Consider the following 25,694-nt stretch of genomic DNA (forward strand, 5'->3'; position numbering starts at 1 on the left):
CTCACCTTTTCTTAAGTTTTCCTTGAATTAAGACTGGCCGAAAGTAGACCAAGAGGTGTGTGGTATGGTTCCCATTGATTGGATGGGACAAAAGGTAGTGTATGAGACTGTTTAGTGCAAGGCTTCATGCTTATGGGCTCTACTATCAATTGAAGTCTGAGCAGCTGTTTGCATTTACTTTTCATTTTGAAAGAAAGCAAAACATCTATAAAGGGTAGGATTAAGGCAATGTGAGGTTACTAGGTTGAGTTTTCACTGTTTATATTATTTTTCCTGAAAACGATTAAGTCTGAAGTAGCCAGTGTAGAAAGCTACTCTACAGATGAATTTAGTCTGTTTTTTCTTGCTGACTTGCCCTGTCTTACACAAAATAAATAAGATTTCTACAGTTGACTTGGAATTTTTCTCCATGTTTATTTATCCTCTTGGGCTGTTACTGTTAGATCTGAGAATGCTATACTGAAGAGTTCTTCCAGGTCATCTGTTGTTGGTTCTTAACCAGGAGAAATACACCATTATCCAGATACTTTGGAAACTTGAATGGGATTTGGTAGCTAGTATGTAGAAAAATTTAATGACATTTGCCAAAAATGTCAGATTTCCTGAAGCATGTTGGAAGGTCCTTAATCCTTATGACAAACATTGAGAGATCAGCCCTCTGTTACTTTACAGTGGGAAGTAAGGATTTAAATGAGGCTTGCCCTTTAGGAATAGAGTTGCGTATAGATAGAACTGAGAGTTTTAGTTTTTAGTAGTACTGGAATTTGAGCTCTCGGCTTTGCTCTACTACTTGAGCCACTCTGCTAGCCATCCAGTTTTTCACTTTATTGTCTCATAGTTTATAGTACTTTTCATGATAGACATGGAAGGGGGAAACAAAACCTCTCTAAAACCTATTGGAAAGACAGCCACTGCTTTTTTTTGAAGTTTAGATTTTTATTTGTGTAAAAGTACATGTATTCTCTCTATATATTATGTATTTACATAGATGTCACATACATACCCTATTACATTCAATCAGCAAACATTGCTAAGGTTCCAAGGACTTTAAAAGTAGATCTATCTGTAACAGCAGGTGCACTTTTGAATTATAATATTTGAACAATATGTGACACTTATCATTTGAATAATTCATAAGTGAAAACTTGGCATGCTTGACATTCTCATTATAGATGCTTTATAATTGTGTATTATCATTCTGCGTTACATTTCTGAACTTCCTTGTATGTTTTTCCACTACAGGACACCTCCATTTGTCTGTTAATATTATTTCTTTTTTCCCAACTGTCAGGTTTAATAACCTTTTCTTCTTTTTCACAGTTTGTACTTTTTTTACTTCAGTGTACTACCATCGTAGTATATTGAAATACACATGAGAAAATTTAGTGTTACTGGTATAGGGTACGATTTTTAAAAAATGTGTATGAGGGGCTGGGAAGGTGGCTCAGTGGTAAAGCGCTTGCCTTGCATGCCTGAGGCCCTGAGTTCGATTCCTCAGCACCACATAAGCAAAAAGAAAAAAGCCGGAAGTGGCGCTGTGGCTCAAGTGGTAGAGCGCTAGCCTTGAGCTGAAGAGCTGAGGGACAGTGCCCAGGCCCAGAGTTCAGGCCCCACGACTGGACTCCCTCCACCCCCCCAAAAAAATGTGTATGAATGTACCAACATATAATGTTAAATAATGAAAGAACTGATTTGAGGAACTAATACAAAAATTTTACTTGAAAAAATCTAAATTATTATGAAAACTACACCATAAATCAGCATGAAAATAAAGAGTATGCTAAAATGGAAGTAATTTATAAAGTAACATCAATAATACAGTTGCTAAGCAAAAATTATGCCATTATTCCCTTTGTAAAGGATTTACTCTTTGTAATAAACATCAGGTGGATCCTTCTTTTGGCAACCAGTGGACTATGAGATGTCCTTAGATTATGGGCTACTTCCAACAGCCTCTACCCTGTCTGGGCTGGAGTTACTCCTTTCCACCACCATTATAAAATGATCTGAGAAAACGCCAGCCAGCTGCCATGTGCAAAGTAATACAAGAGAACAGGAGCCCATTTCTCAGGGTGATGGCTGCCAGGGCTTCACATATTAATTATCCCAAACTCATCATTTTCACCCATCTTATAGAAGAAAGGGAGGCAGGGTTCTTTGCTGAAGCCTGCAAGCTCTTGGTGGAGCTGGATATCAAGAGGCAGTGGCACCTTCAGCTCGGTAATGGGGTTCTTGAGGTTCTCAGGCACCTCAGCCTCTCCATGGACAGGTTTCCCATTGTATTCAAGTTGCACATGTCTTCAAGTTGCACATGTCTTCAAAACCTTGCTGCTCCTCCATAACCTCTATCTTGGGGATAGAAAGGTGTGAGGTAGCCTCAACAGCAGGGGTCTGGGTGGCTGCCAGCATCTTGTCCTAGTGCTCTGTGTCCTCACCTGCAAGATGTTACAGTAGTTCCTTCAGCTCCTCATCTTTCCCCCTCTTCTCCTTGAACAGCCAGCCTACACACTCAACTTTCTCCTGATAGAGATCATCTAGGACTTCTGTGTGTTCTTTATAGAAAACTATGGACTCTACAATGGTGATGATGTGTTCTGACAGCTGGCTGCATCAATGTTGAGGTCATCCACTTGATTCTGGTAGTCTGCCTTGTCTGACAGGTTGCAGATGAAGCAGAGATTTTCAGCTTCTGGGATACCTGTGTGTCCTGGTCCGTCTCCCCAGAGTGGAAGAGGCCTGGCACTCCAGCTTTCTCTAGCACTGAGCTGCCAGGTTGGCCAGGCAACCACAACAGGCTTGCTGCTTCTGCAGCTGCCAACTGAGCTTCACCTTTCTTTGATTCAGTAATGGATAGTGCTTCTAGGTAAAAATCCCACATTGATTTGTAGGTTGTTTAGATCCTCTGAGACAGTCACATCACGGGTAATTGCCCTTTTACTCCTTCCTACTGCTTTTGGTTTTGTCAGTTGTGAGGCTTGAACTCTGGGCCTGGGTGCTGTCCCTGAGCTCTTTGGCTCAAGGTGAGGCTAATTGGAGATAGGAGTCTCTCAGACTTTCCTGCCTGGGCTGGCTTTGAACCGTGATCCTCAGATCTCATCCTCCTGAGTAGCTAGGATTACAGACATGAGCCACCAGTATCTGGTCCCTTTCTACTTCTTTGCTAAGGGCTTCACCTTTCCCAGGGAAAGTCAGGAAGCTCAACTGGGCCCACAGCTGTTTGTTCTCATGCCTTGTTGCTTCCAGGCACTTCAGTCAGAGTGTCTTGTAACTTTTGAGGTACTGTCAGGCTCTCCAGTTTGGTGTGCACCTGCTCTTGCTCCAGCTGCTCTGGCAGCTAGGTCTGCCTCAGCAGGTGCTGCTGCAGGGCCTCCTTCTCTGAGGTCAGCTGCTGACTAGAGGCCATGTGCTAGTGGTTCTCAGCTCCTGCAGATTCTGAGCTGCTTGGCTGTCTAACTCATTCATCTCTTTCTGTTCTTCTGACTTCTCTTCCAGCTGATCTAGCTTCTGCTGATGTTTTCTTCACCTGCTGTTCTGAGGGTAGGATGCTGGCAAGCTCCTCGTACTTACTGCTCAGCCTGTGGAAAGCAACCTGCCCCTAGACCAGCTGATCTTTCAGCTCTCGATTTTGCATCATGTGCATCTCATGGTCTCATGTTCTGTTGTCTCGAGGATCTTGTGCTGATCCTCAGCATGCTGATCCCATTGCTTGGTCTTCTTCTCCAGCACCCACAGCCACTGCTGCTGCCCCAGGTTCTGGAGACTGAGGCTCTGGTTCTCCTCCCCTGGATGTGAACTAGCATCTCCAGGTACTTTGAGCTCCTTCTGCACCTGGAAGGCCTGGGCCTGCAGCTGTTGCTCAGCCTGAGATGACCCTTCAGGGAGCTGCAGGGGCAGCATCTCTGACAGCTGCTTTCTCAGTCCTACCAAGTTGGTCTCTATGTCCAACACCTGCCTCATCCCTTGCCCTCTCTCCTCTTTCAGTTGGCTCATCTGCTCTAAGAGGTGTCTCTCTCCAGCTTTAATTCTGTCACTAACTCTTTCCTATTGTCTGGTTGTCTTTTCAACTCTGCCTGCTCTCCTAGTGCTTGTTGAGACTTGTGAATTTTGATCTTCACATCAGCCTTCTGTGTCAGGAGCACTTCCAGCCTCTCCTGCAGCTCAATGTTGTCTTCCTCCAGGTCATTATAGCTTTTGGCCTTTGCCTGGAGCTGCAGCTCCATGTCATTCAGGGCTTTAATGCATTCTAGGTTGTTTTTGTTGGTCTCATTCTGCATGGTGGAGACTGTAGACAATGTCATCTCTAGCTCTGTGATGCACTTGCTGTGAAGCCTGCAGGCAGCTAGCAAGACCTTTGTGTTCCAGTTCTCTTTCATTGGCCACCTGTTACATGTGAGCCAGGGGAGATTGTAAATCTAATTTTTCTGACACCAGCAGCTGTATTGCTAGCTTATGGAGTTCCAGCTCTGTTTTCAGTGCTTCCTGCACACAGATCATCATCTCATTCTCTTTCGTCTGTTGATCCTGCAGGTCTTTCTTTTCATGTTTCAGTTGTTGGATCTCTTTCACTGCAGAGCTGCTGGTTTTTTTGTATTCTGTTGGACTCCAGGGCAAGCGCCAGGTGTTGGCTGCACCTTTCCAGATCCTCTGTTATTGAGACCTGTGACACTCTTGACCCTGGCAGCTCTGACTGTGTCCAAAGGTGAGGGGGGAGGCTCAGGGTCTGTGTGGTCTTTGGCTGTACCCTCAATTGAATTACAGTCTCCAGCGGTGTTATCTTCGAGTCACCTCCTTTTTAGCTTTCCTCTTTTTCTTGGATTGTGCAGGTCCATCAGGTCAGTTCCTCTGCTGGAATTCTTGCTAGTTTCTTTCCTGCAGCTAATGTTTTTTTTTTTTTTTTTTTTTGTCTTGTTTGCTCGGACATCCAGTACTAGGACAGGGAAGATGGGTGTGCATGGCGGGGTGGGGGTGTATGTGTGTGTGAGGCATGGGGGGCACATTCCTAGGTTCTCTAAAATTACCTCTATTCTTGAAATCACTACCAGTTAACTACTTGTACTATATCTCCAAAACCACCTCAATTCTCTTATCACCACTCAGCACCTCTATCTCTCTCAACTGCTGCTAGTGGTGTAACAAGCAGAAGGGTATACCAATGCTACTAGGCAGCATGGATTGTGTGTGTGGCCTTTGAGTTCCATTGGTCAGAGAGGAACATGAAAAAGGGGGCTTGGTCAGAATCCTGTGATTCAGGCAGAATGGGTGGAGTCATGATGAGAGCTTCTCATACAGCTGCATCTCCCATGCAACCCTATTTGGTTGGGCACCGGTTCTTGCTGTGTAGGTAAATAGTTTTACAAGCCACCTTTTTGGCCTCTGTGATATAACTGTCTTCACTTGGAGAATTTAAGTGGGTTCCAACAGGCTGTCACCGTAGACCTTCCTGAGTTGTACATTAACATAACCAGTCAACCCTTATCCCAGGATTCAGAAAGTAGATGAGCTATCATAATTTCCTCTCGATTTCCAGTTGCTCTTCAGGAAGTGACACCAAGAAATACAGCTATCTACCACATCTAGTTTCTTCAGATCTTCACTGCATGCAGAATTATCTGTTTATTTCTGACCGTATTTGTGGACACTTGTATTCTGCAGGGAACCATACAGAACTTATTTTTTTCTACTGATTAGGTTCATAATGGTCTTGATATAACTTGCTGTCCTTGTTGCCCTGGGACTGGAGGGTACCAGGGACATCATGGGTCCAGGGCTCCTCTCCATGAATAATGGCTTTGCTGTATGCAACACATCTAGGCCATACATAGCAAATACTTTCTATACTAAAGGGAATTTGAGTCAGCAGAAATCTGTCCTCTTTATACATTTCACTGAAATCTAACCATAGCACATACACGTTCCACACAGTTTGCCTGGTGATCCTAGAGGATTCAGAAACACATGGATGGAATGCTGCTCTAGAATAAAGTCATTGGAGTTTTCAGTAAGAGTAGAGATGCATGGATCTGAAACAAATGATTTTGCAGGAAAACAGGGTTACTTTATGTAATAAATCCCCTTCAGGACAAACTGTCACTGCTGTCAGTGGAGACGGATGATATATCTGGGCTGGCAATGTGTACTGAAGATAGGCTGACTCAAGTATAGATGCTTATGAGAAAGGTAATGAACCAAATCTCTGAATCTGCAGAATTATTTTTCAGCATTCATCTGTCTGGTAAGATGGCTGGCATTGCACCTTGAGATATAGCTTAGGTTCATTGAGGATGGTTTTTTTTTTTTTTTTTCCACTTCATATTTTTTGGCATTCTTGTTCATAGACCTTGGCCAGCATTTTCAAAGGTCAAATCCTTGCCACATTTCTAATCTCACTGACATCACGTTTTCAGGACACTACTCTGTACTTTCTCTTCTATCACATCTTTCAGGCTTGATTCTTCACAGCTGCAATTTTTAGTGAGTTTTAAAGTATGAGTTAATTTGACCCAGAGTATAAAGTATGTGGCATTTTGTAAGTCATTCTAAAGACTCATTTGAAAAAATAATGAAGGTAAAGATAAGATTTTAATTTGCCTATGGATTGGATGTTTATGGTTTTAGGGAATTGGAACTTGTGTCAAGGATTAATTTCATAGTTTACAATTAATTTCATAATTTAGAATTATTAAGAAGTTAGGAAAAAAAGATTTTTTTCCCCAAGGAAGTGGAAATACTGTGGGAAATTTTTATCATATTGGGATTAACTGAATCTCATAAAACCTGCTCCGGAGGTAAATACTTTTAGACCCAATGTAGCAGTGTGTCTACTTCTTTCTCTATATGGAGAAATGGGCCTACAGCAATCAGAATTCATACTAAAAAATGCCAACATTAGCTAGGCACTGGTGGCTCATGCCTATAATCTAGGCTGCTCAGGAGACTGAAATCTGAAGATTGTGTCTCAAAGCCAGGCCCAAGGAGGAAAGTCCATGAGTGTCATTATCTACCAAAAAAGCTGAAAGTAAAGCTATGACTCAAGTGATAGAGCACTAGTCTTAAGAGAAAAAAAAAAAAAGCCTCCAGACTTCAAGACCTCCCCAAAATACTGGAAACAACAACAAAAAGCCAATAGTTATTTGATGAAAAGTGCATGCTAGTAAGTAATTTAGTAGAAGGAGAGTAGCTTTATCCAGAGGCATTTGATTCTGTAGAGAAAGGGTCTTGGACTTAATCCAGTTTTATACTTGGGGGCCTTAAGGTAGCCTCTTCTTTTGATGACTCTTAACTTCTCTTTCTCATATATTATTACTAAGAGGAACAAATTAGCATATTTGTGTCAGCTGTAAAATATCTTATGTTTACAAGGTATTCTGATTTTTCTAGGAAAAGCCAGCCAAAGTCAAAGTGGAATCGGCTTCGGATGTCTCTTCCAATACCTCTGTTACCTCTGAGCAAAATTTCTGTAATGAAAATGACTCCAAAGTGACTCTGGAGAACTCAGAAGCTGTAAGCCAGCTCTTAAATGTTGTTCCTCCAAGAGAAGTGGGTGAAGAGAATGAGTGGGAGGAAGTGATTGTCTCCGATGCTCATGTTTTGGTCAAGGGAGGTCCTGGAAATCGAGGTACAGCAGTCACTAAGGCACCAGTTGTCAAGAATTTTGTGAAGACTGAGGTTACTCTGGAAACACCTGAGAATGACAATCCCCGACCATACATACCACCAGCAGCTGAGGGTTCCTGCACCTCCAGTCCAGTACCTGCTTTTAAAAAGCCTACAGGGTAAGCCAGTACAGTTACATATTCTCATGGCAATGTTATGCAAATGCCCATATTTGCCTTGCACATTATCTTTACAGCATTGCTGATCTCAGTTCGTGGTCCCTATTTTGGAGGTACAGAAACTAATGCCTAGAGACATACATCAATTTGCCTTAACAATCTCCCATCCATGTATTGCTGTCAGATTCCTAGTACATCTTTTATTGTCAGTCTTCCTAAAGCACTTAACTAGAATCTGGCTGGTACAAGTATACAGTGTTAGCAGCTGTGAATCCAATCCAATCCTAGATAGAGAATTTCAAAGAAGAACTCTTATAAAGACATTCTTCCCAGTGCTGATGGCTCACACCTGTAATCCTAGCTACTCAAGATGCTGAGATCTGAGGAGGATCAGAGTTCAAAGCCAGCCCAGGGAGTAAAATTGGTAACATTGTTATCTCCAATTAATCACCAAAAAGCAAGAAGTGGAGCTGTGGCTCAAGTGGTAGAGTACTAGCTTTGAGTGAGAAATCTTAGGGACAGCACTCAGACCCTGAGTTTAAACTCTAGGACTGGCATCCAAAAAAAAAAAAAAAGCTCTAAAAAGAGCCTGTTTCTAGTGGTCAGAGAACTCAGGTCTAGTTTTAACTGGCTTCATTTAACTTTGGACATAGTCACTTCATGCGTCTTCCATGTTCCTGAAAATCTTTGAGAAGGATATTGAAAAATCATAACCTAGCCTAGCACCAGTGGCTTATAATCCTGGCTACCCAGGTGGTTGCAGAAATGTCTGTAAGACTCATTTCCACTTAACCAGCAAAATTGATGCAGGTGTGTATCAAGTCATAGAGTGCTTAAGTTTGGGGCTTTTTCCCCTTATTCCTTTTTTATTAATGGCTTAACTGGAGTCTGTGTGTACCTCTTTCTGAAGATTATTGTGTTCTTGTAAGTGAAGGCTCCTTGTTTAACATCAGTAGTTCTCAACTAGGAATAACTGTGCCCTCAGAGGACATTGGCAATTCTTAGGAGGCTTTTTTTTTTGGTTGATCGTGGGGCCTGAACTCTGGGCCTGGGCGCTGTCCCTCAGCTCTTCAGCTCAAGGCTAGCCCTCTACCACTTGAGTCACAGCACCACTTCCAGTTTTTTTGCTTATGTGGTGCTAAGGAATCAAACACAGAGCCTCAGGCATGCAAGGCAAGCACTCTACCACTGAGCCACCTTCCCAGCCCTTAGGAGGCTTTTTTTTGAGTGTTAGAACTGCGGAGGGGTTTGCTGCTAGCATTTAGAGTGATGAAAGCAACCTAAGCATCCTCTAATACACAAGAAAGGCTCCCCAGACAAAGAATTGTCTGATAGTACCAAGTTTGGTTATATTATGAATTTTACATTTTACAGTCCTGTTGTTGAATAAAAAATAACATTCACATGGTTCGACCTCAAACAAGTACAAGCAACTCAGCTAGCTGGGCACCAGTGGCTCACACCTGTAAATCCTAGTCACTTAGGAGGCTTAAGATCTGAAGTTCACGGTTCAGAGCCAACCATGGACAGGAAAGTATGTGAGACTCTTATTTCCAATTAAGTGCCAGAAAAGGAAGGAAGGAAGGAACGAAAGAAGGAAGGAAAGAAGGAACAAAGAAAAAACAGCTGGAAGCCATGGATCAGGTGGTAAGAGCACAAGCTCAGAAATATGGCCAAGGCCCTGAGTTCAAGCCCCTAGGACCAGCAAAAAACAAACAAGCAAACAAAAATGTTTTATTGAGCTACTCAGGAGGCACATAGGAGAAGAAGCTCTGTTAGGGATGTGGGAATCAGTAGAAGAGGTTTGGGCTAATGAATAGAATACATAAAGGTGAATATGGTTGAAATAGTTCACATGTATGAAAATAGAACAGTGAGGCCAGTTAAAGTTATATTGGGAAGGGAGATAAGGAATGATAGAGGATTGAGATTGATTGGTGTACATTGGAATACATTTGTGGAAATGTCACAGTGGAACACCCCCCCCCCTTTTTTTTTTTTACAACTAATGTATGTTAATAATTTTCTTTTAATTTCCCTTCCACCCATCCATTTCCCAGAATCAGTTTGTATTTCTAAGTTTCTTATTTTTAGAGATAATTTTAAGTGTATATAAACGTGTGTTTATATACTGTCTAAATCTTGCCCCCCTTTTTTTAAGCAATATACTTTGGAAGTGATGTAGTATCCTTGGATGGAGTTGTGAACTTCAGACCTTTTGTTCATGACATGTGAATCACTTTAACAAATGTTTATAGTGCCCTTCCATGGTGCTTGTGCTCAACATTAGCTGCAGAGGTGAAGAAAACATAAACATTGTTCTCCAGGGTCTCTAGACTGCCTTGTGTGGGAATTTTGATAGACTTTCAGCAAAATTAGATGCTATAGTTATAATACTTGTTGGTACTACACACTGTGGTCCCTATTTATACCTTTGTATGTTTGTAATGACCTCAAAATATAGGTAGTTACTTCCCCACTTATATATTAGAATCTTGAGATGAACAGAGGAGGAGTGAAATGACTTGCTCAGAGTTATAAAGATACATAATGGTTCTATTTGGACTCTCCAAAGGCAATAATGGAAATTGCACTTTGGCTTTCATCTACTTGGTCCAAAAATTTCAGACGCTTTCTGTCTTTTTTTCAGAGTTGACCTACTCAGCACTGGACCCAGAGCTACAGAGCTTAAAGGCAGAGCACGGGGCAAGCCCTCATTACTGGCTGCAGCAAGACCCATGAGAGCAATTCTGCCAGCCCCAGCCAGTGTGGGGCGAGGTAGCAGCATGGGACTGCCCAGGTCCAGGCAGACTTTTCCCATGAGTGGTAAGAGCTGATTCAGACCTGGGAAGAGAGGCTATCCAGTGGGAATGGGAACAAGAATCAGGATGGAGAGGAGAGATACGGAAAATGAGTACACTTTGGTTATCAGTTTGGCTACTGATTCTTACAGATAAGACTTCCTCCATGAGGACTTGTGGCCTGAAGCCAAGCACACTGAAGCAGCTAGGCCAGCCCATCCAACAGCCATCTAGTACTGGCGAAGTGAAGGTAAGCCCCACTCCTGAGAGGGAGCTTCTTGAAGTTCTGCCTATGGCAGAAGACAGACCTCAGTTCTTAGACTAGTAGACCTCTAGGAGGAAGTTAACATGAATTATTTTAAGTTGCTGATTTTCATAAAGTGAATATATTTTATTTTTATATTTATTTATTCATACATTCATTTATTTATTTTTATTGGTCCTGGGGTTAAAACTCTGGGCTTGGGCATTATCCCTCAGCTCTTTAGTTGAAGGCAAGCACTTGAGCCACAGCATCACTTCTGGTTTTCTGATTGGTTTATTGGAGATAAGAGTCTCACAGAGTTTCCTGCCCTGGCTGAACCCCGATCCTCAGGTCTCAGCCTCCTGAGTAGCTAGGATTACAGGCGTGAGCCACCGACATCTGGCTTTAAATTTATTTATTTTTATTTTTTATTTTTTTGGGGTCCAGTCGTGGGGCCTGAACTCTGGGCCTGGGCGCTGTCCCTCAGCTCTTCAGCTCAAGGCTAGCCCAGCGCTCTACCACTTGAGCCACAGCGCCACTTCCGACTTTTTTCTTTTTGCTTATGTGGTGCTGAGGAATCAAACCCAGGGCCTCGAGCATGCAAGGCAAGCACTCTACCACTGAGCCACCTTCCCAGCCCATAAATTTATTTTAAAAAGGTTTTAAGCCTATTATTTTAAAAAATTATAATTCAGAAAACAATAAAAAATAAAAACAATGCAAAAGTATCCAAACTCTTCTGAAACATTTGTTTCCTATTAGCCCATTTTGCTTTATCATTTGTGTTCACTCATATCTCCCTTGCATATGTGTACACATGTGTACGTGTGTGTGTAAAACATCTAAGTAAAAGGTGAGCCTCATAGGCTTTACTTCTGTATTTCTTAGAAATAAGGATAGTCTTCTGTATGTGAAGTTGGAATAAGGACACTCATTGATAGCTATTAAACAGTAGGGTAGAGGGGATGGGAAAAAAATAAATGAGGTGGATCTGACCAAACTATAGTGTATGTACGTGTGAATAAATGAAAGTCCTCTGTATAATCAATATCTACTAGACAAATGAAACACGGGAAAGTGAAACAGGATATGTTGGGGGAATGTATAACCTATGAGAGTGGAGAGGACCATCCAAGAGGATGAATGAGGGTGATTATGGTCACACTTATAAGCATCTCTGAAAATAGAACAGCGAAATCTCTTGAAAATGTCTTTAAGAAGTGGGGAAGGGGTAATGAAAAAAAGAGATGGAAGGAATGAACTTGATCTCTTCTTTGTACATCATGGAAATGTTATAGTGAAACCCCTCCTATATACATCTTTTTAAAAAAGAACAGGTATTTTTTTTTTTTTTTTTGGTGGCGGGGTCTGAACTTTGGGCCTGGGCACTGTCCCTCAGCTCTTCAGCTCAAGGCTAGCTCTCTACCACTTGAGCCATAGCGCCACTCCCGGCTTTTTCTGCTTATGTGGTGCTGAGGAATTGAACCCAGGGCCTCATGCATGCAAGGCAAGGACTCTACCACTGAGCCACCTCCCCAGCCCAGAACAGGGATATTCTTTCGCTGATGTGTTCATTCACAATTCATATTCAGATTTTTTTTTTTTAGTTTTTTGTACTCTCAAAGTTAAACTTCTGAATAGTGTTTAAAGCTAGAACCGTCACCTATATGGTTAGTTGTTACGTTGTTGTTTCTCCATTCCTCAAATGTTGGTGCCTGTCCAGTAGACAGTGAACAATACTATTGCTACTTGCAACTGTAGGACTCAGGCCAATCTTAGAGATTGTCAAATATGAGTAAAAAAAATGTGCCTTGGGGTAGTGAAATAAAGGTATAGGTAGCACCTAAAGGTACAAAAAAAACTTTGATGAATTGTTTGTGCTTTACTTTATAAACCAAAAACACATGGCTTTTATCCATGTACTAGCTTGTTGCTTGTATCTTTTATTCAGTTTATTAATACTAGATATTAAGAATTCGATTTTTCAAAGCATGCTTTAAGTTTTATTGTTGGGAAAGTGTCGTATTTTTTTATCTCAGGTTGGCTTGAAACTCAGAATAGTTTTTTTCTTTTTGGCTAGTCCTCAGGGTGTAGGCACTGTTCCTGAGCTGCTTTTGCTAGCACTCTACCTTTGAGTCACAGCACCACTTCAGGCTTTTTCTGTGTATGTGGTACTGAGGAATCGAACCCAGGGCTTCATGCATGCTAGGCAAGCACTCTACCACTAAGCCATATTCTCAGCCTTCAGAATTCTAACAAACTCTCCTTGGTGCTGGTATTAAAGGTGTGTGCTACCATGCCCAGCTTTTTAAAAATTTCTATATGGGGTTCTGGGAAGGTAGCTCAGTGGTAGAGCGCTTGCCTTGCATGCCTGATGCCCTGGGTTCTATTCCTCAGCACCACATAAGCAAAAAGAAAAAAGCCGGAAGTGGCGCTGTGGCTCAAGTGGTAGAGAGCTAGCCTTGAGCTGAAGAGCTGAGGGACAGCGCCCAGGCCCAGAGTTCAGGCCCCACGACCGGACCCAAAAAAAAAAATTCTATATGGCCAGAATAATTATCAAAATTCCTTAAGCCAGATATTATAGCCTAGTAGTACATATTAAAAATGTGATGAGCCAGGTTCTGAAGGCTCAGACCTATCATTCTAGCTATTTGGGAGGCTTAGAACCAGAGGTTCAAAGCCTGGCCAGTAAGTAAAGGCCATGAGACTCCCATCTCCAGATAACCAGCAGAATTCCAGATTAGAGGCCCAAGTGATAGAGTGCCAGCCAAGCAGATATGTAGTCCTGAGTTTAAACCATGTACTAGGAAAGAAAAGAATGGGGGTCAGAATGAAGTTTTGATCTTACATGGAGTTATCTTTTAAGTTTCCTGTTTGCAAATGTTCAACCCTTAAACTAATTTTATGACTCCCCCTCAGTGGATTTTGGCCTGTTTAGAAACCGTAGTGAACAGGGCTGGGAAGGTGGCTCAGTGGTAGAGTGCTTGCCCTGCATGCCTGAGGCCCTGGGTTTGATTCCTCAGCACCACATAAGCAAAAAGAAAAAAGCCGGAAGTGGTGCTGTAGCTCAAGTGGTTGAGTGCTAGCCTTGAGCTGAATTGCTAAGGGACAGTGCCCAGGCCCAGAGTTCAGGCCCCATGACCAGATCCAAAAAATAAAACAAAACAGTAGTGAACAGTTTCTAAATTGGAGAGAACTGGTCTGCCATCTCCCTGGCTAGGTGCTCTTCATCAGGTAACTTGTGTTTAGCAGTTCTAAATTTTTTTGTGACAGGAATATCACCTGGCTTTACTTTTAAACAGCTGCTTTGTTTGCTACTCACAGGTGGCAGCAGCTCTGAGTGTATATATGATCTTGTGGAATAGAAGGAAAATGTCTACTGAATTTGAGACTCTTGACAGTCTCTTCATGTGAATATACTCTGTTACTTGGATAACCCAAAGTCTTCTTATAAGTAGTTTCCTTTTATCAGCAGCATTTGGGGATTGAGTCATATACTCTTTTGCTAATCTTAAGTCAGTTAACAGGTACATGAAATCTGAGAATCAACTTATATTTACTGTTACAGAATAATTTTAATTTAGAATGTTTTCTTTCCCTTTTAGTTTTATAAGCAAAATTAAACATAAATTTTATCAACAGTGGTAAAAGGGGAAAGAACTATAATCTTCGACTCATCTATGACATTTTAGTAGTCTTTCAAACTTCCTATCGTGCTAGCACTATCCAGCTGTACATATTTGTACATAGCTATTATCTGTCTTTATCACCTACAGTAATTGTAAATTTGATTCATGATGTTTCTGATTGTGGTATATGGAAACTACACTGAAGTTTGGCAACCTCTGGACTTGAATCTCAGTCTTTGGTGTGGTGGTAACTGCCAGCTTGCAGTCTGTTAGGGGTGTAGCTTGACCAGTTCCCTCAATAAACTATTTCCTCCAGTGCTTTTCAAGTCATGGGACCTTTGGAATTTGTCTGAAGTTCAAAAGTAGCACTAAATAACTTGTTCTGATCCACAGCTACCAAGTGGCTCAAACAACAGGACGCCTCAGGTGAAAGTTGTAGAGGTCAAGCCTGATATATTCCCTCCATATAAGTACAGCTGCACGGTCACACTGGTAAGTGTGTAGCTGTGGTGGTGAGCTGACAAAGAAAATTTGCACCTGTGGTGGGGGAGAGGGCAGTGGTAGTGAGGCACACTGGTAAGTGTGTAGCTGTGGTGGTAAGCTGACAAAGAAAATTTGAGCCTGTGGTGGGGGAGAGGGCAGTGGTAGTGAGGCAGGGGTCAGATAGAAGTGTTGAAGATACATTATCTATAAATGATAGCTGCTAAGCAAATCTGTTATGTGAAAAGCAGATTTTGAGGAGGAGTTTCCAGATGGCTGTAAAGCAAGGACTAACTAAAATGGATATTCTTATTGCAGTAGTCAGAGATAAGAATCTTGTCTGACACTGGCATTTGGAACTTTTAAAAATTAGAAAGTACAGGGTACAGATAAGTTTAAGTGATACTGCACTTATTTTCCTCCCTAAAACATAAGCATATTCAAAAGAATTCTCTTGAAGTGGTTAAAAAGTATTCTTTTTTTTTTTGGGGGGGGGGGGGTCCGGTCGTTGGGTCTCCTGAACTCTGGGCCTGGGTGCTGTCCCTCAGCTCTTCAACTCAAGGCTAGTGCTCTACCACTTGAGCCACAGCGCCACTTCCGGCTTTTGGTTAAAAAGTACTCTAAGGAAGTAACTCATTTTGTTTAGCTCGGCATTTCCCACAAGAGTTTTTCCTCTCCCTTTCCTTTCTTTCTTTCTTTCTTTTTTTTTTTTTTTTTCCTGATTCTGGAGCTTGAACTCCAGATTTGAGCACTGTCCCTGAGCTTTCCTGCTCTACCATTTAAGCCACAGCATTTGGCTTTTGGGTTGTTTGTTGAAGATAAGACCCTCATGGACTTTCCTGCCCAGCTTCCCCTTTCATTTTTAACATAACCCATACCAGCATTCCATAAATTAACTGTGACTCTTGGGTCATCCTTTTGCAAGGTAAGCAGCATGGAGCAGCAGAATAAATATTAGTCCAAAAATAGTTTCAGCTCTGTTGCTAGCATGCCTTATGACCCTGGATAAGACATTATCTTTCTCTGGTCTGGTTTCACCATCTACTACAAAATTCTGTATTGGTTTAGGTACTTTTGAGGTTTCTGTCACTTAACATTCTTTGGTTCTGTTGAACCTTAGGTAATGGCCAGATGGCAGATTCTCTGGCTGATTCAAGTTGGATGGACAGATTTGGAAAGAACAGCTAGATTTTTAAACCTTACTTGATAATGGCAGACAGGTTTAGAAAGAATCTTTCATTCAAAAAATGTTTATTAGCTAAGTGTGATGGTACATAGCTGTACTCAGCTATACAAAAGACTGTCAGTCATCTTGAACCCAGGAGTTCAAGGCCAGCATGAGGCTTGGACTTTTTTTCTTCAGAAAAAAGGAGGGTGGTTCTTCAGCACCTGTTTGTGTGCCTTGTTATGGGAGTCTAGAAATTCAGGACGAAGTAGTCAGGAATTGTTGAGCAATGATGTTACTTTTTTAGGATTTGGGCCTGGCTACATCAAGAGGCCGAGGAAAGTGCAAGAATCCCTCTTGTAGCTATGTCTACACCAACCGGCACAAACCTCGGATTTGTCCCAGCTGTGGTTTTAACCTTGCCAAAGACAGGACTGAGAAAAGCACCAAGGCTCTTGTGAGTTCCTTCCCCTAAAATATCCCCCAGCCTTGTTTGTGAACCTGTTTTAGAAAAAATTTTAAAAAAGGATGTTTTAAATATATGACTGGTAGTTAGAACATCAAGACTAGAACTGAATTCTAGATTCTAAACCTCTAGATCTTGTCCTTACTGCCAGGGTGAGGGATTGATGGGTGTCTTAGCCCATTTTCTGTTGCTATAACAGGATATCTGAGGCTGGGTACTTTATACAGTATGGAGGTTTATTATGTAGTTCACAGTTGTGCAGATTTAAATATCATGTGCTGCTTTCTGCTCTGTATACGGTGACTCCTTCTTACTGTGTTATAACTTGAAGTAAGATATCACATGACAAGACAGAGCATGGAGCCAGAGAGCTTCTAAAACAAAGGAACTCCTGTTACAGTTCTTTAATAATCAATTCATGAAGACAGAACTTTTGAGACCCATCAACTCCCCAAAGTCCACACTCTCTAATTGCTTTAACATTTGACTTTGGGGATTTACTTTCAACACATGAAATTTGTGGGGCACTTTCAAAGCCTAGTAGACATGTACTTTTATCTGTGAGAACCAAAAGTTCATTTATTGAAGAGATTGGCAGCCCAAGCCATAAAAAGAATGAATAAAAGAATTATATCCTCTTATCTCAGAGGCCTGACACAAGACCTATAAGTTGGTTTATTCCTTCCATAAAAAGAATGCCACCTCCAAGATTTTATAGATCAGATCCTTCCTTCTCACCAGCTTCCTTGCCAAGCTCTTTGCTAATGACAAAACTTCTAGCACTCTTTTTTTCTTCTTTCTTTTTTTGTTTGGTCATGGGGCTTGAACTCTGGGCCTGGGTACTGCCCCTCAGCTCTTCAGCTCAAGGTGAGTGCTCTACCACTTGAGCCACAGTGCTACTTCTGGTTTTCTGGTGGTTTATTGGAGAAAAGAGTCTCATAGACTTTCTTGCTTGGGCTAGCTTTGAACTGTGATCCTCAGATCTCAGCCTCCTGCATAACTGGGATTACAGGAGTGAGCTACCTGCGCCCGGCTACGCTGCTAGCACTCTTGGCAAATCTACTCTCTGAAGATGGACTGAGCTACTTGGATAGTAATACATACTTTACTTGACCCCTTGAGACTCTTTTTTTTTAACCAAGAAAAACAGACATTTTCAGATTCCTTAGTTTCATTTCCCATATGTGATTGAGGAAGGGTTTATTTGTGGCCCTGGAGATCAAAACCAGGATTTGATACATGCTAGCCTAACACTGTCACTGAGCTACATACCCAGTCCCATTCATAAGTTTGTCAAAGAGTAAAAGTGACAGCATTTGAAGCGAATGGAATGACTATAGTGAGGGTAAAAAGACAGCTGCCACTAATTTGCCTCTGGGGAGGTGTCTCATAAAGCAGGCCTGGCCATTCTGGACCTTTAAAGAGAATAGAAGGGAGTGGCATAGAAAGTGAACAGTGTTCTCTTTGGCTAGGAAGATATGTAAAGGAATTGGGCTGAGCGGGTAAGGAATAGATGTCCTGAAAAGCATGTTTAGAACCACATTGTAGGAGGTCTGGATTGGGCATTTGTTCTTTAGGATCCCACTAAATGTCCAGGACCTAGGAAATACCTAAAGAAAGGTTATTTCAGGAAGGAGACTTACAAGTATTAAGGAGTAGATAAAACTAGAGATCTGGAGATGTGCTTCAAACCTCAGATTTTCATACGGAGAGGGGGCTTTCTGGTGATGACTTCCTGGTCCCCAATCTGTTGATGTGCTTAAGTGGGCATTTTCTAGTCATCACTCTTCTGAGAAAGGGAAATGGAACTAAAATGTAGGGGTAAACTTGGCTAAGAGAGTTAGAATTGTCCCTCCTATTCATAAAACAAAGCAGACAAGCTGAATTAGATCTGGGCATTTTACTCTGGGAACCAGAAGCCCTAGAATTGAGCTTCAGGGAGTCTGCAAACCCCTGACCTTCATTATATTCTCTTGCTCACTGCTGGCTTATGCCCAAAGTGAGCTTTCTTACTGGATGCTCCACGCATTCTTTGTGCTTTTCTTCCCAAAGCAGTGATCATGTTATACTGACTGCATCTCTTAACTCCCTAGGAAACCATAATCTCTTCTAGGCAGGAATATCTCTTTCCCTCATACCTTCTAACTCTAGAGTTCACTTATACTGAGTGGATCTGTAATGAAAAGATGGAATTGAGTTCTGTGTAGGTAGGTGCTCTGAGCATTCCATTCCCTTTCTGGTTCACCCTGACTTGGTGTGGTTTGCAGTATAGAATGGATGTTGCTTTCTAGATGTAGGATGAATGAAGTGATTTTACTTTTTAGGTCAAGAAAGAATTGTTTAAGGACCTCTTGCCAGTTGATTTTTAAGTCCTACTATATATCTCTCTTTCATTAACCAATAGCTAGCTACCCATTGTCAGTATCAAACCTTCTCATTTGCCCTTATCATCAGACCTTCCCCTCACCCCCCCAACCTCATAAAGTTTGGAGAAATAATTGTTGTTCTGCAAACAATAAAACTGGTCAGAAAACAAGGACCTTTGTGTGTAATACCTTTTGAGTCCCCCCAGTAGCAATACATTCCTTGTGCAATTTTTCTTTAGTTGTTATAATTAAGTTGACAAGTGTCTCTCTACCCTTCATCCCTGATAAAGGAGCCAAATGATAGTATTGCCACGTGATCTTCCAGCTTAGGGCTCAGAGAGGTCATACCTGGGAGCACATAACCTCCAAGAAGTAGATTCTGTGTTTAGTTGCCTCTTGTGAAGCCAATAATTCTTTAATTCTTTCAGCTAGCGTATATTGAATGTCTGCTATGGGCCAGGCCTTCAGAGATGAATAGGACATGACCTCTTCCCATAGGGAACTTACAGTCTAGTGGAAGAGAAAAGTAACCAATTACTACACACAGATAAGAATTATAATAAATCATTATAGAGAGGCAGTTAGCCTCTACCAAGCAATGTGTGACATATTGGTAAATATGAGTCAACATCTTTGTGAGTCCCAGCCTTATGCTAGTTCAGGAAATAAAAAAGTAATCAAGGACCCCACTTAACAAGTAGGGCAATGATTTAGCAACCATGAGATGACATACTGCAGTAAAGGACATGCACGTGTTTAGGGAACACAGGAGAGGCAGTGATTCATGCTGCGTTGGCACAGAGGATCATGGAGGAGCCTCTGAAGATGTCTACCTGAGAATAACTGGTTCTGAGTAACTCAGAACTTATTCCTGGAAATCTCTTGAGTAATCACTAACCTAGAAGCTAGAAAATATGAAAAACAAATACTTTAAGCAATAACGGCAATTTTTTACATGGCAACATTACCATTCATAGCCTTCACTGAATCACAGATACCGTGCTAATTAATCTTATTTAATAGCTCTGGAAGGTTACTAGTATTTTTTTCTCATATTTCAGAGATGAGGAAATTACGGAAGGCTCAGAAAGATCAAATAGATTGCTTAGCCTGTAGCCTAGTAGCATCTCCAGAAATACAAAGCAAGCCTGTTACCCTTCTAATGCATAGAAGGGAAGGACTGAATTGCTTAATAAAAGGTATGTCTTTTTACCATTAGAAAGCTTCAGAGAGAAACATCAGCCTTTAGTCACACAGCTATTAGCTGAACTGATAGTAATTTCTTTTCCCAACCCTCAGTCAGGGACCTATATCTACTGCATGCAGATGATTTTAGCCTGGTGCTGGTTCATTCTGCTGCTCCCCCCCCTCCCCCCCTTATCCCCCCCCCTCCTCCCCAGTGCTTGGTGATTGATCTACTTTCTTCCCAGGAGGCAAGCTCACCACTCCCAGATGTGCCAAGTGCCACAGAGCCCCTGAGCATGGCCCAGAGGGAGATCCAACGACAGTCCACACTGCAGCTACTGCGCAAGGTCCTGCAGATTCCTGAGAATGAATCAGAGCTGACTGAGGTCTTTGCCTTGATTCATGAACTCAACAGCTCTCGACTTATCCTGTCCAACGTGAGTGAGGAGACAGTCACCATTGAGCAAACCTCTTGGTCAAATTATTATGAGTTTCCATCTACGCAGTGCCTTCTCTGTAACAGCCCATTATTGAAAGGGGGAAAAAAGTAAGCACCTCTTTATTTTATCCTACCTGCCTTATCCCAATTGGCTCTATTAAGCTTTCTTCAGACAGCTTTAAAGCTATAACCTATAGGAAGGCATTATTTTCTGCTTTTCTTAAGCTGCCTTTGTCTTTCTATTTGGGTAAAATAGTGTGTGTGTGTCTCTCTCTCTCTCTCTCTCTCTCTCTCTCTCTCTCTCTCTCTCTCTCCCTCTCTCCCTCTCTCCCTCTCTCTCTCTCTCTCTCTCTCTCCCTCTCTCCCTCTCTCTCCCTCTCTCTCCCTCTCTCTCCCTCTCTCCCTGAACTTCTATTTGGGTAAAATAATCTGTGTGTGTGTGTGTCCCTGAACTTTTTTGCTCAAGGCTAAGCACTCTGCACTTGAGCCACAGCTCTACATCTGGTTTTTTGGTGGTTAATTGGAGATAAGAGTTGCATGGACTTTCCTGCCCAGACTGGGTTTTGAACCATGATCCTCAGATCTCAGCCTCCTGAGTAGCTAGGATTACAGGTAGGAGCTACTGCCATCCAGCTTGTTATGATTATTTCTACTGAAAATACCTGAAAGTTAACACCAGCTTAGAATCTAGATTACATCTGAACTTCCTAACGTCTTGTTTGGGTTTGGGACCTCAGTGGAACTGGTGAAATTCAACTTTGAGAGTTGGATTAATTATAGAGGAGACTTCATAGAAGATTCCACCAACCTAGAAACATCCACCTCGAAAAACTTAGAATGCAAGCTCCAGTACTTTTTGCCTGTTGTAAAGTCTTGAGAATCATGATCCTGATCACTATACTTAAGACCACTGATCACTGAGCTTAAGCCCTATATAAAGAGACTGACTTCCCCTCTGGTTTTATTGTGATGTTTTCTGTTCTAGCTCCCTGGCAGGGCCTCAAGAGTGCTGGCTACTGACAGCTAGCCGACTGCAGGTGGTGACTGCCCAGGTGAAGATGTGTCTGAATCCCCATTGTTTGGCCTTGCACAATTTCATGGACATCTATACAGGTGGGTTCCAGTCTTTTCTGCCCTCGAGTACATAAGTGCAGGTTGAGAACCACTTTCATAGAGCTAAGCCATGGTTCTTTGTATACTGGATCTGCTTTTGGTGGGGCTTGTGAGGAAGAAGGGCCTTCTCCTGAGCATCTCAGTCCCAGGAGATAACACTTGCCCCTCAAATGGTAGGACACTTCTCCAGAGTCTTGTTTGCTTGATGTTTTTTAAATTTTTTTCTTTTTTTGCCAGACTTGGGGCTGAACTCGGGATCTGGGCACTGTCCCTGAGCTTCTTTTGCTCAAGGCTGGCACTCTCCACTTGAGCCACAGCGCCACAGGCTTTTTCTGTGTATGTGGTACTGAGGAATTGAACCCAGGGTTTCATGCATGCTAGGCAAGCACTCTACCACTCAGCCACATTCCCAGTCCCTCTACAGAGTCTTTAAAAAAAGAATTTTAAGATAACACCAGGTGTAATGGTGTTCATTTATAATTCCAGCTGCTTGGGAAGCAAAATTAGTAGTATCTTAGTCCAAAACCAGCATGGGCAAAAAAAAAAAAAACACAAGATCCTTCTGAGAAACAAACTAAAAGTAAGAAGTCTTAGATTATGGTCCAAGTGATAGAGTTCTTGCCTAGCAAGTACTGAGGTCCTGACTTCAATCCTAGTACTAGAAGAAAAAAATAATCATTGTGGAAACGTTTGAAAATGCAAACAAGAAAGAAACTGAAAATTTGTTTTCATGACACAAACTTAACATTTTGCTCTCTAATCTTGCAGATGTGTTTATTCAGAGCATAGGGAATTATGGAAGGATTTATAGGTTTCTAGTTTTTCTTTGAACAAAGGTATGTTGTGCTGTGGTGGTTTTGGAATGTGCTTTTTAAATTTATCACAGGCATCTTCCTATGCTAACAAGTAGAGATGCATAATCGTTTATAAAGAGATTGCTATACTCTGTTTTACAGTCCTGTTTATAATTAAACCCTTACGTCCTAAATTATTTTGGACTCTTTTTTTTTTTCTGGGATGGATTTTTACATAGGCCTCCTGTATAGCTGGAATAACAGGTGTACCATTTTTTTTTTTTTTTTGTCGAGTTAGAGGCTTGCTAACCTTTTTTGCCTAGGCCACTCTTGAACTGTGATCCTCTCAATCACTACCCCTCAACAAGGCCACAGATGTTAACTGCCTGGCTTTTGTTTTGTGTTTCGTTTTTTGTTTTGGGGGGGAGGGGACATGGGGAACAATTTTTCTCCTACTTTCTTAGTTGTCCTTTAAATTTATGTATGAAAGTTTTGATTTTGGAAACACATAAGTAAAACATGTGTCTCTTTAGTTCTTTTTAAAGATGCATATATAATTTTGTATGCATTTACCACATGCATTTATGCATTTACCATAATTTAGCTATTACTTTGTTGGTTGATATTATCTACAGTGAATTCTTTGTTGGCTCTTTTTAACTTGCAACAACCTGTTGTTTAAATTTTGTATACCAGACGTTTGATGTTCATTTCAGCCTTTGCCATCATGTTTAACAAGACTTTCCATACCCCTCTATACCTTTCTTTACTGGAACACATTTCAGAATTTGCTGTCATGCTCATTTGTGTGTTATATTTCATGTAAATAAAATCACCCTCTTACTTGTCTTAAATTGATTGCATTTAAATGTCTCTATTTTATTCTTAAGAGTTAGTGCAAGGTGCTTTTATGGTTTTTGTTACGTTTCCACACTTTTCTGGGCTAAAGGATCTCCTGACCCTTCCCTATGTTACCACTGTGTGAAGAGTGGAAAAGGAATAGTGCCTTTAGTCCTGAGGGCTCAGTTTGGGGAATAGGGATCTTTTTTTTTTTTTTTTTTACTGGGAAGAAAAACAATGATGTACTATGTTATTTCAGTGATTTTCTGTTTAATGAATGTATCATATGTTAACTATTATGTTGGTATGCATTTACTTTGCTTTGTGTTTGTTGTTGTTGTTCTCATTGTGAATGATGGTACAGTAAAATTCTGTTTTCTGTTTTTAACCATCAGGTCTGTTTAATGTGGGGAACAAGTTGCTAGTAAGCCTGGACTTACTTTTTGCAATCAGAAACCAGATCAAGCTGGGAGAGGACCCCAGAGTGTGTGCAGACATTGTGTTAAAGTCTGTACAGGAGCAGACAGGTAAAAGTCATCTTCCTCTCATTCCCAAATTTACTCCCTAGTGTCGAAGGAAATTTCAGTGATTGGTTTTAGTTCAAAGAGTCATTTTGTTATGTCTGAGATTTTTTAAGGGCAAATATTTTTCCTAATACATTCTTCTGTTTGAATTTTATAAAAGTCAAACTAACTTTAGAAAGCATGAGTCTATCCATGTATCCAGGGACCTTCAGCAAAGTATCATGACTGACTTGTAGAAGTACATCCTTTGGTCATTGGTAGAATTGGCATTGAGCATATTAGGCTCATTCTGAATACACAGCTCCTAGATGTCTGCTACCAGTTCAAAGGTATCAGTCTCAAATGCTTAGGCCAAAGGGTTGAGTTGTACTCTTTACTATCTGGGAATTCTTTGCCCCTTGTATCAAATTTAAAAGATATACTTCCTTTGTGCTCTGCCTACAGGCACATTTCTGCAGGTTCCAGTTGACTGCTTTGCCTGCTGTGTGAACAGATGGAATAGCCACATAGTCTGTGTTTGGCTCTGTCATTTGGTGACAGTGAGGAAGTTACTTTGTGCCTCTATTTCCTCAGTTATAGAATGAGGACACTAATAGCTCCTGGTTCATAAAGAATTAGCTTCCTACGAGAAATAAGTCAGATAGCATCTTCAGAGCTCCTTAGTACATAGAGGTACTGAGTTCAATACAGCTATTTTATTATTATTATTACTCTTAGAGTTCCCTTTTGGGTTGCTCCCAAACACCTGAAGGGCAAATGTCTAACCTCATAGTAGTTGGTGGTCTTAGAGGTTTTTAGGGGAAAATTAATCCTGTAGGATGAATGTTCTGGCTGGCCACTAGTTCTCATGAGTGCCTTCAGGGACCTTTTCTGTGACCTCCTCAGTGCTCTTGCTGTCCTTCCAGAGAAGACTTTGCCCTCAGAGGAGCTGAGCCAGCTGCAGGAACTTTTGTGCAATGGCTATTGGGCTTTTGAATGCCTCACTGTTCGAGACTACAATGATATGATTTGTGGCATCTGTGGTGTGGCCCCCAAAATAGAAATGGCTCAGCGGAATGAAGAGAATGTACTGGCACTCAAGAGTGTGGAGGTGAGTGCCTCTTGGCCATGGACAGCTAAGAGCTGTCTCCCCACCTTCCTGCATACTGTTGTCAGAGATAGATGGCTCCAGTCCTGTGTAGGTTAGACCAGTGGCTTTTTCCTTCTGCAGTTCAAGATTTTTTCTTTTTTTCTTTTTCTTTTTCTTTTTTTTTTTTTTTTGGTCCGGTTGTGGGGCCTGAACTCTGGGCCTGGGCACCGTCCCTCAGCTCTTCAGCTCAAGGCTAGCACTCTACCACTTGAGCCACAGCGCCACTTCCGACTTTTTTCATTTTGCTTATGTGGTGCTAAGGAATCGAACCCAGGGCCTCAGGCATGCAAGGCAAGCGCTCTACCACTGAGCCATCTTCCCAGCCCTGCAGCTCAAGATTTTATATGGGGAAAACAGAAGAAAAGAGGATTTGTGTATTTATTTACTCATTCATCAGATATATTGAGATGTACTTTTAAAATACTTATGCATAGGAATTTAACCCAGGGCCTTGGATGTACTAATCATATGCTCTACAACAGAAATTCAGCTCTTATCCCTAGCACTTTTAGGACTCCTGGGAAATAGTAGTAAAATTTAAAAACTTTTTTTTTTTTTTTAATGAAAGAACCATAGTTTCTGTACTCATAGAAGTCAGATTCTGGTTTGGGTGAGACAGATAGGAAACAAATATGTCAGGTAGGGAATGAATGCTGTACAGCAGCATGAGGAGAGAGCAGTATGGGTGAAAGGGCATTCCTGTTAGCGAGGTTAGTTGTGGAAGGTCTCTGAGATGGCAGCATTTGA

The 25,694-nt window shown here is 41.5% G+C and overlaps 1 protein-coding gene across 5 annotated transcripts in view; it reads left to right on the forward strand.

Moving 5' to 3' along the window:
• The window catches only part of Hmgxb3 (HMG-box containing 3), a 57,992-nt gene that overhangs the window by 23,279 nt on the left and 9,019 nt on the right, over window positions 1-25,694 (forward strand). For 3 of the 5 annotated variants that reach the window (XM_070036385.1, XM_070036387.1, XM_070036384.1), the window contains 9 exons: window positions 7,378-7,772; window positions 10,423-10,598; window positions 10,726-10,823; window positions 14,840-14,938; window positions 16,399-16,548; window positions 20,354-20,655; window positions 21,533-21,660; window positions 23,690-23,821; window positions 24,724-24,908. In XM_070036385.1, the coding sequence (XP_069892486.1) occupies window positions 7,378-7,772; window positions 10,423-10,598; window positions 10,726-10,823; window positions 14,840-14,938; window positions 16,399-16,548; window positions 20,354-20,655; window positions 21,533-21,660; window positions 23,690-23,821; window positions 24,724-24,908 (1,665 nt within the window). The remainder of the gene's footprint in view (window positions 1-7,377; window positions 7,773-10,422; window positions 10,599-10,725; window positions 10,824-14,839; window positions 14,939-16,398; window positions 16,549-20,353; window positions 20,656-21,532; window positions 21,661-23,689; window positions 23,822-24,723; window positions 24,909-25,694) is intronic. The other 2 variants (XM_070036386.1, XM_070036388.1) reach the window with 2 other exon arrangements.

The sequence above is a fragment of the Dipodomys merriami genome, unplaced genomic scaffold, assembly GCF_024711535.1.
Source record: "Dipodomys merriami isolate MVZ:Mamm:240054 unplaced genomic scaffold, mDipMer1.0.p SCAF_27, whole genome shotgun sequence".
NCBI classification, from domain to species: Eukaryota; Metazoa; Chordata; class Mammalia; order Rodentia; family Heteromyidae; genus Dipodomys; species Dipodomys merriami.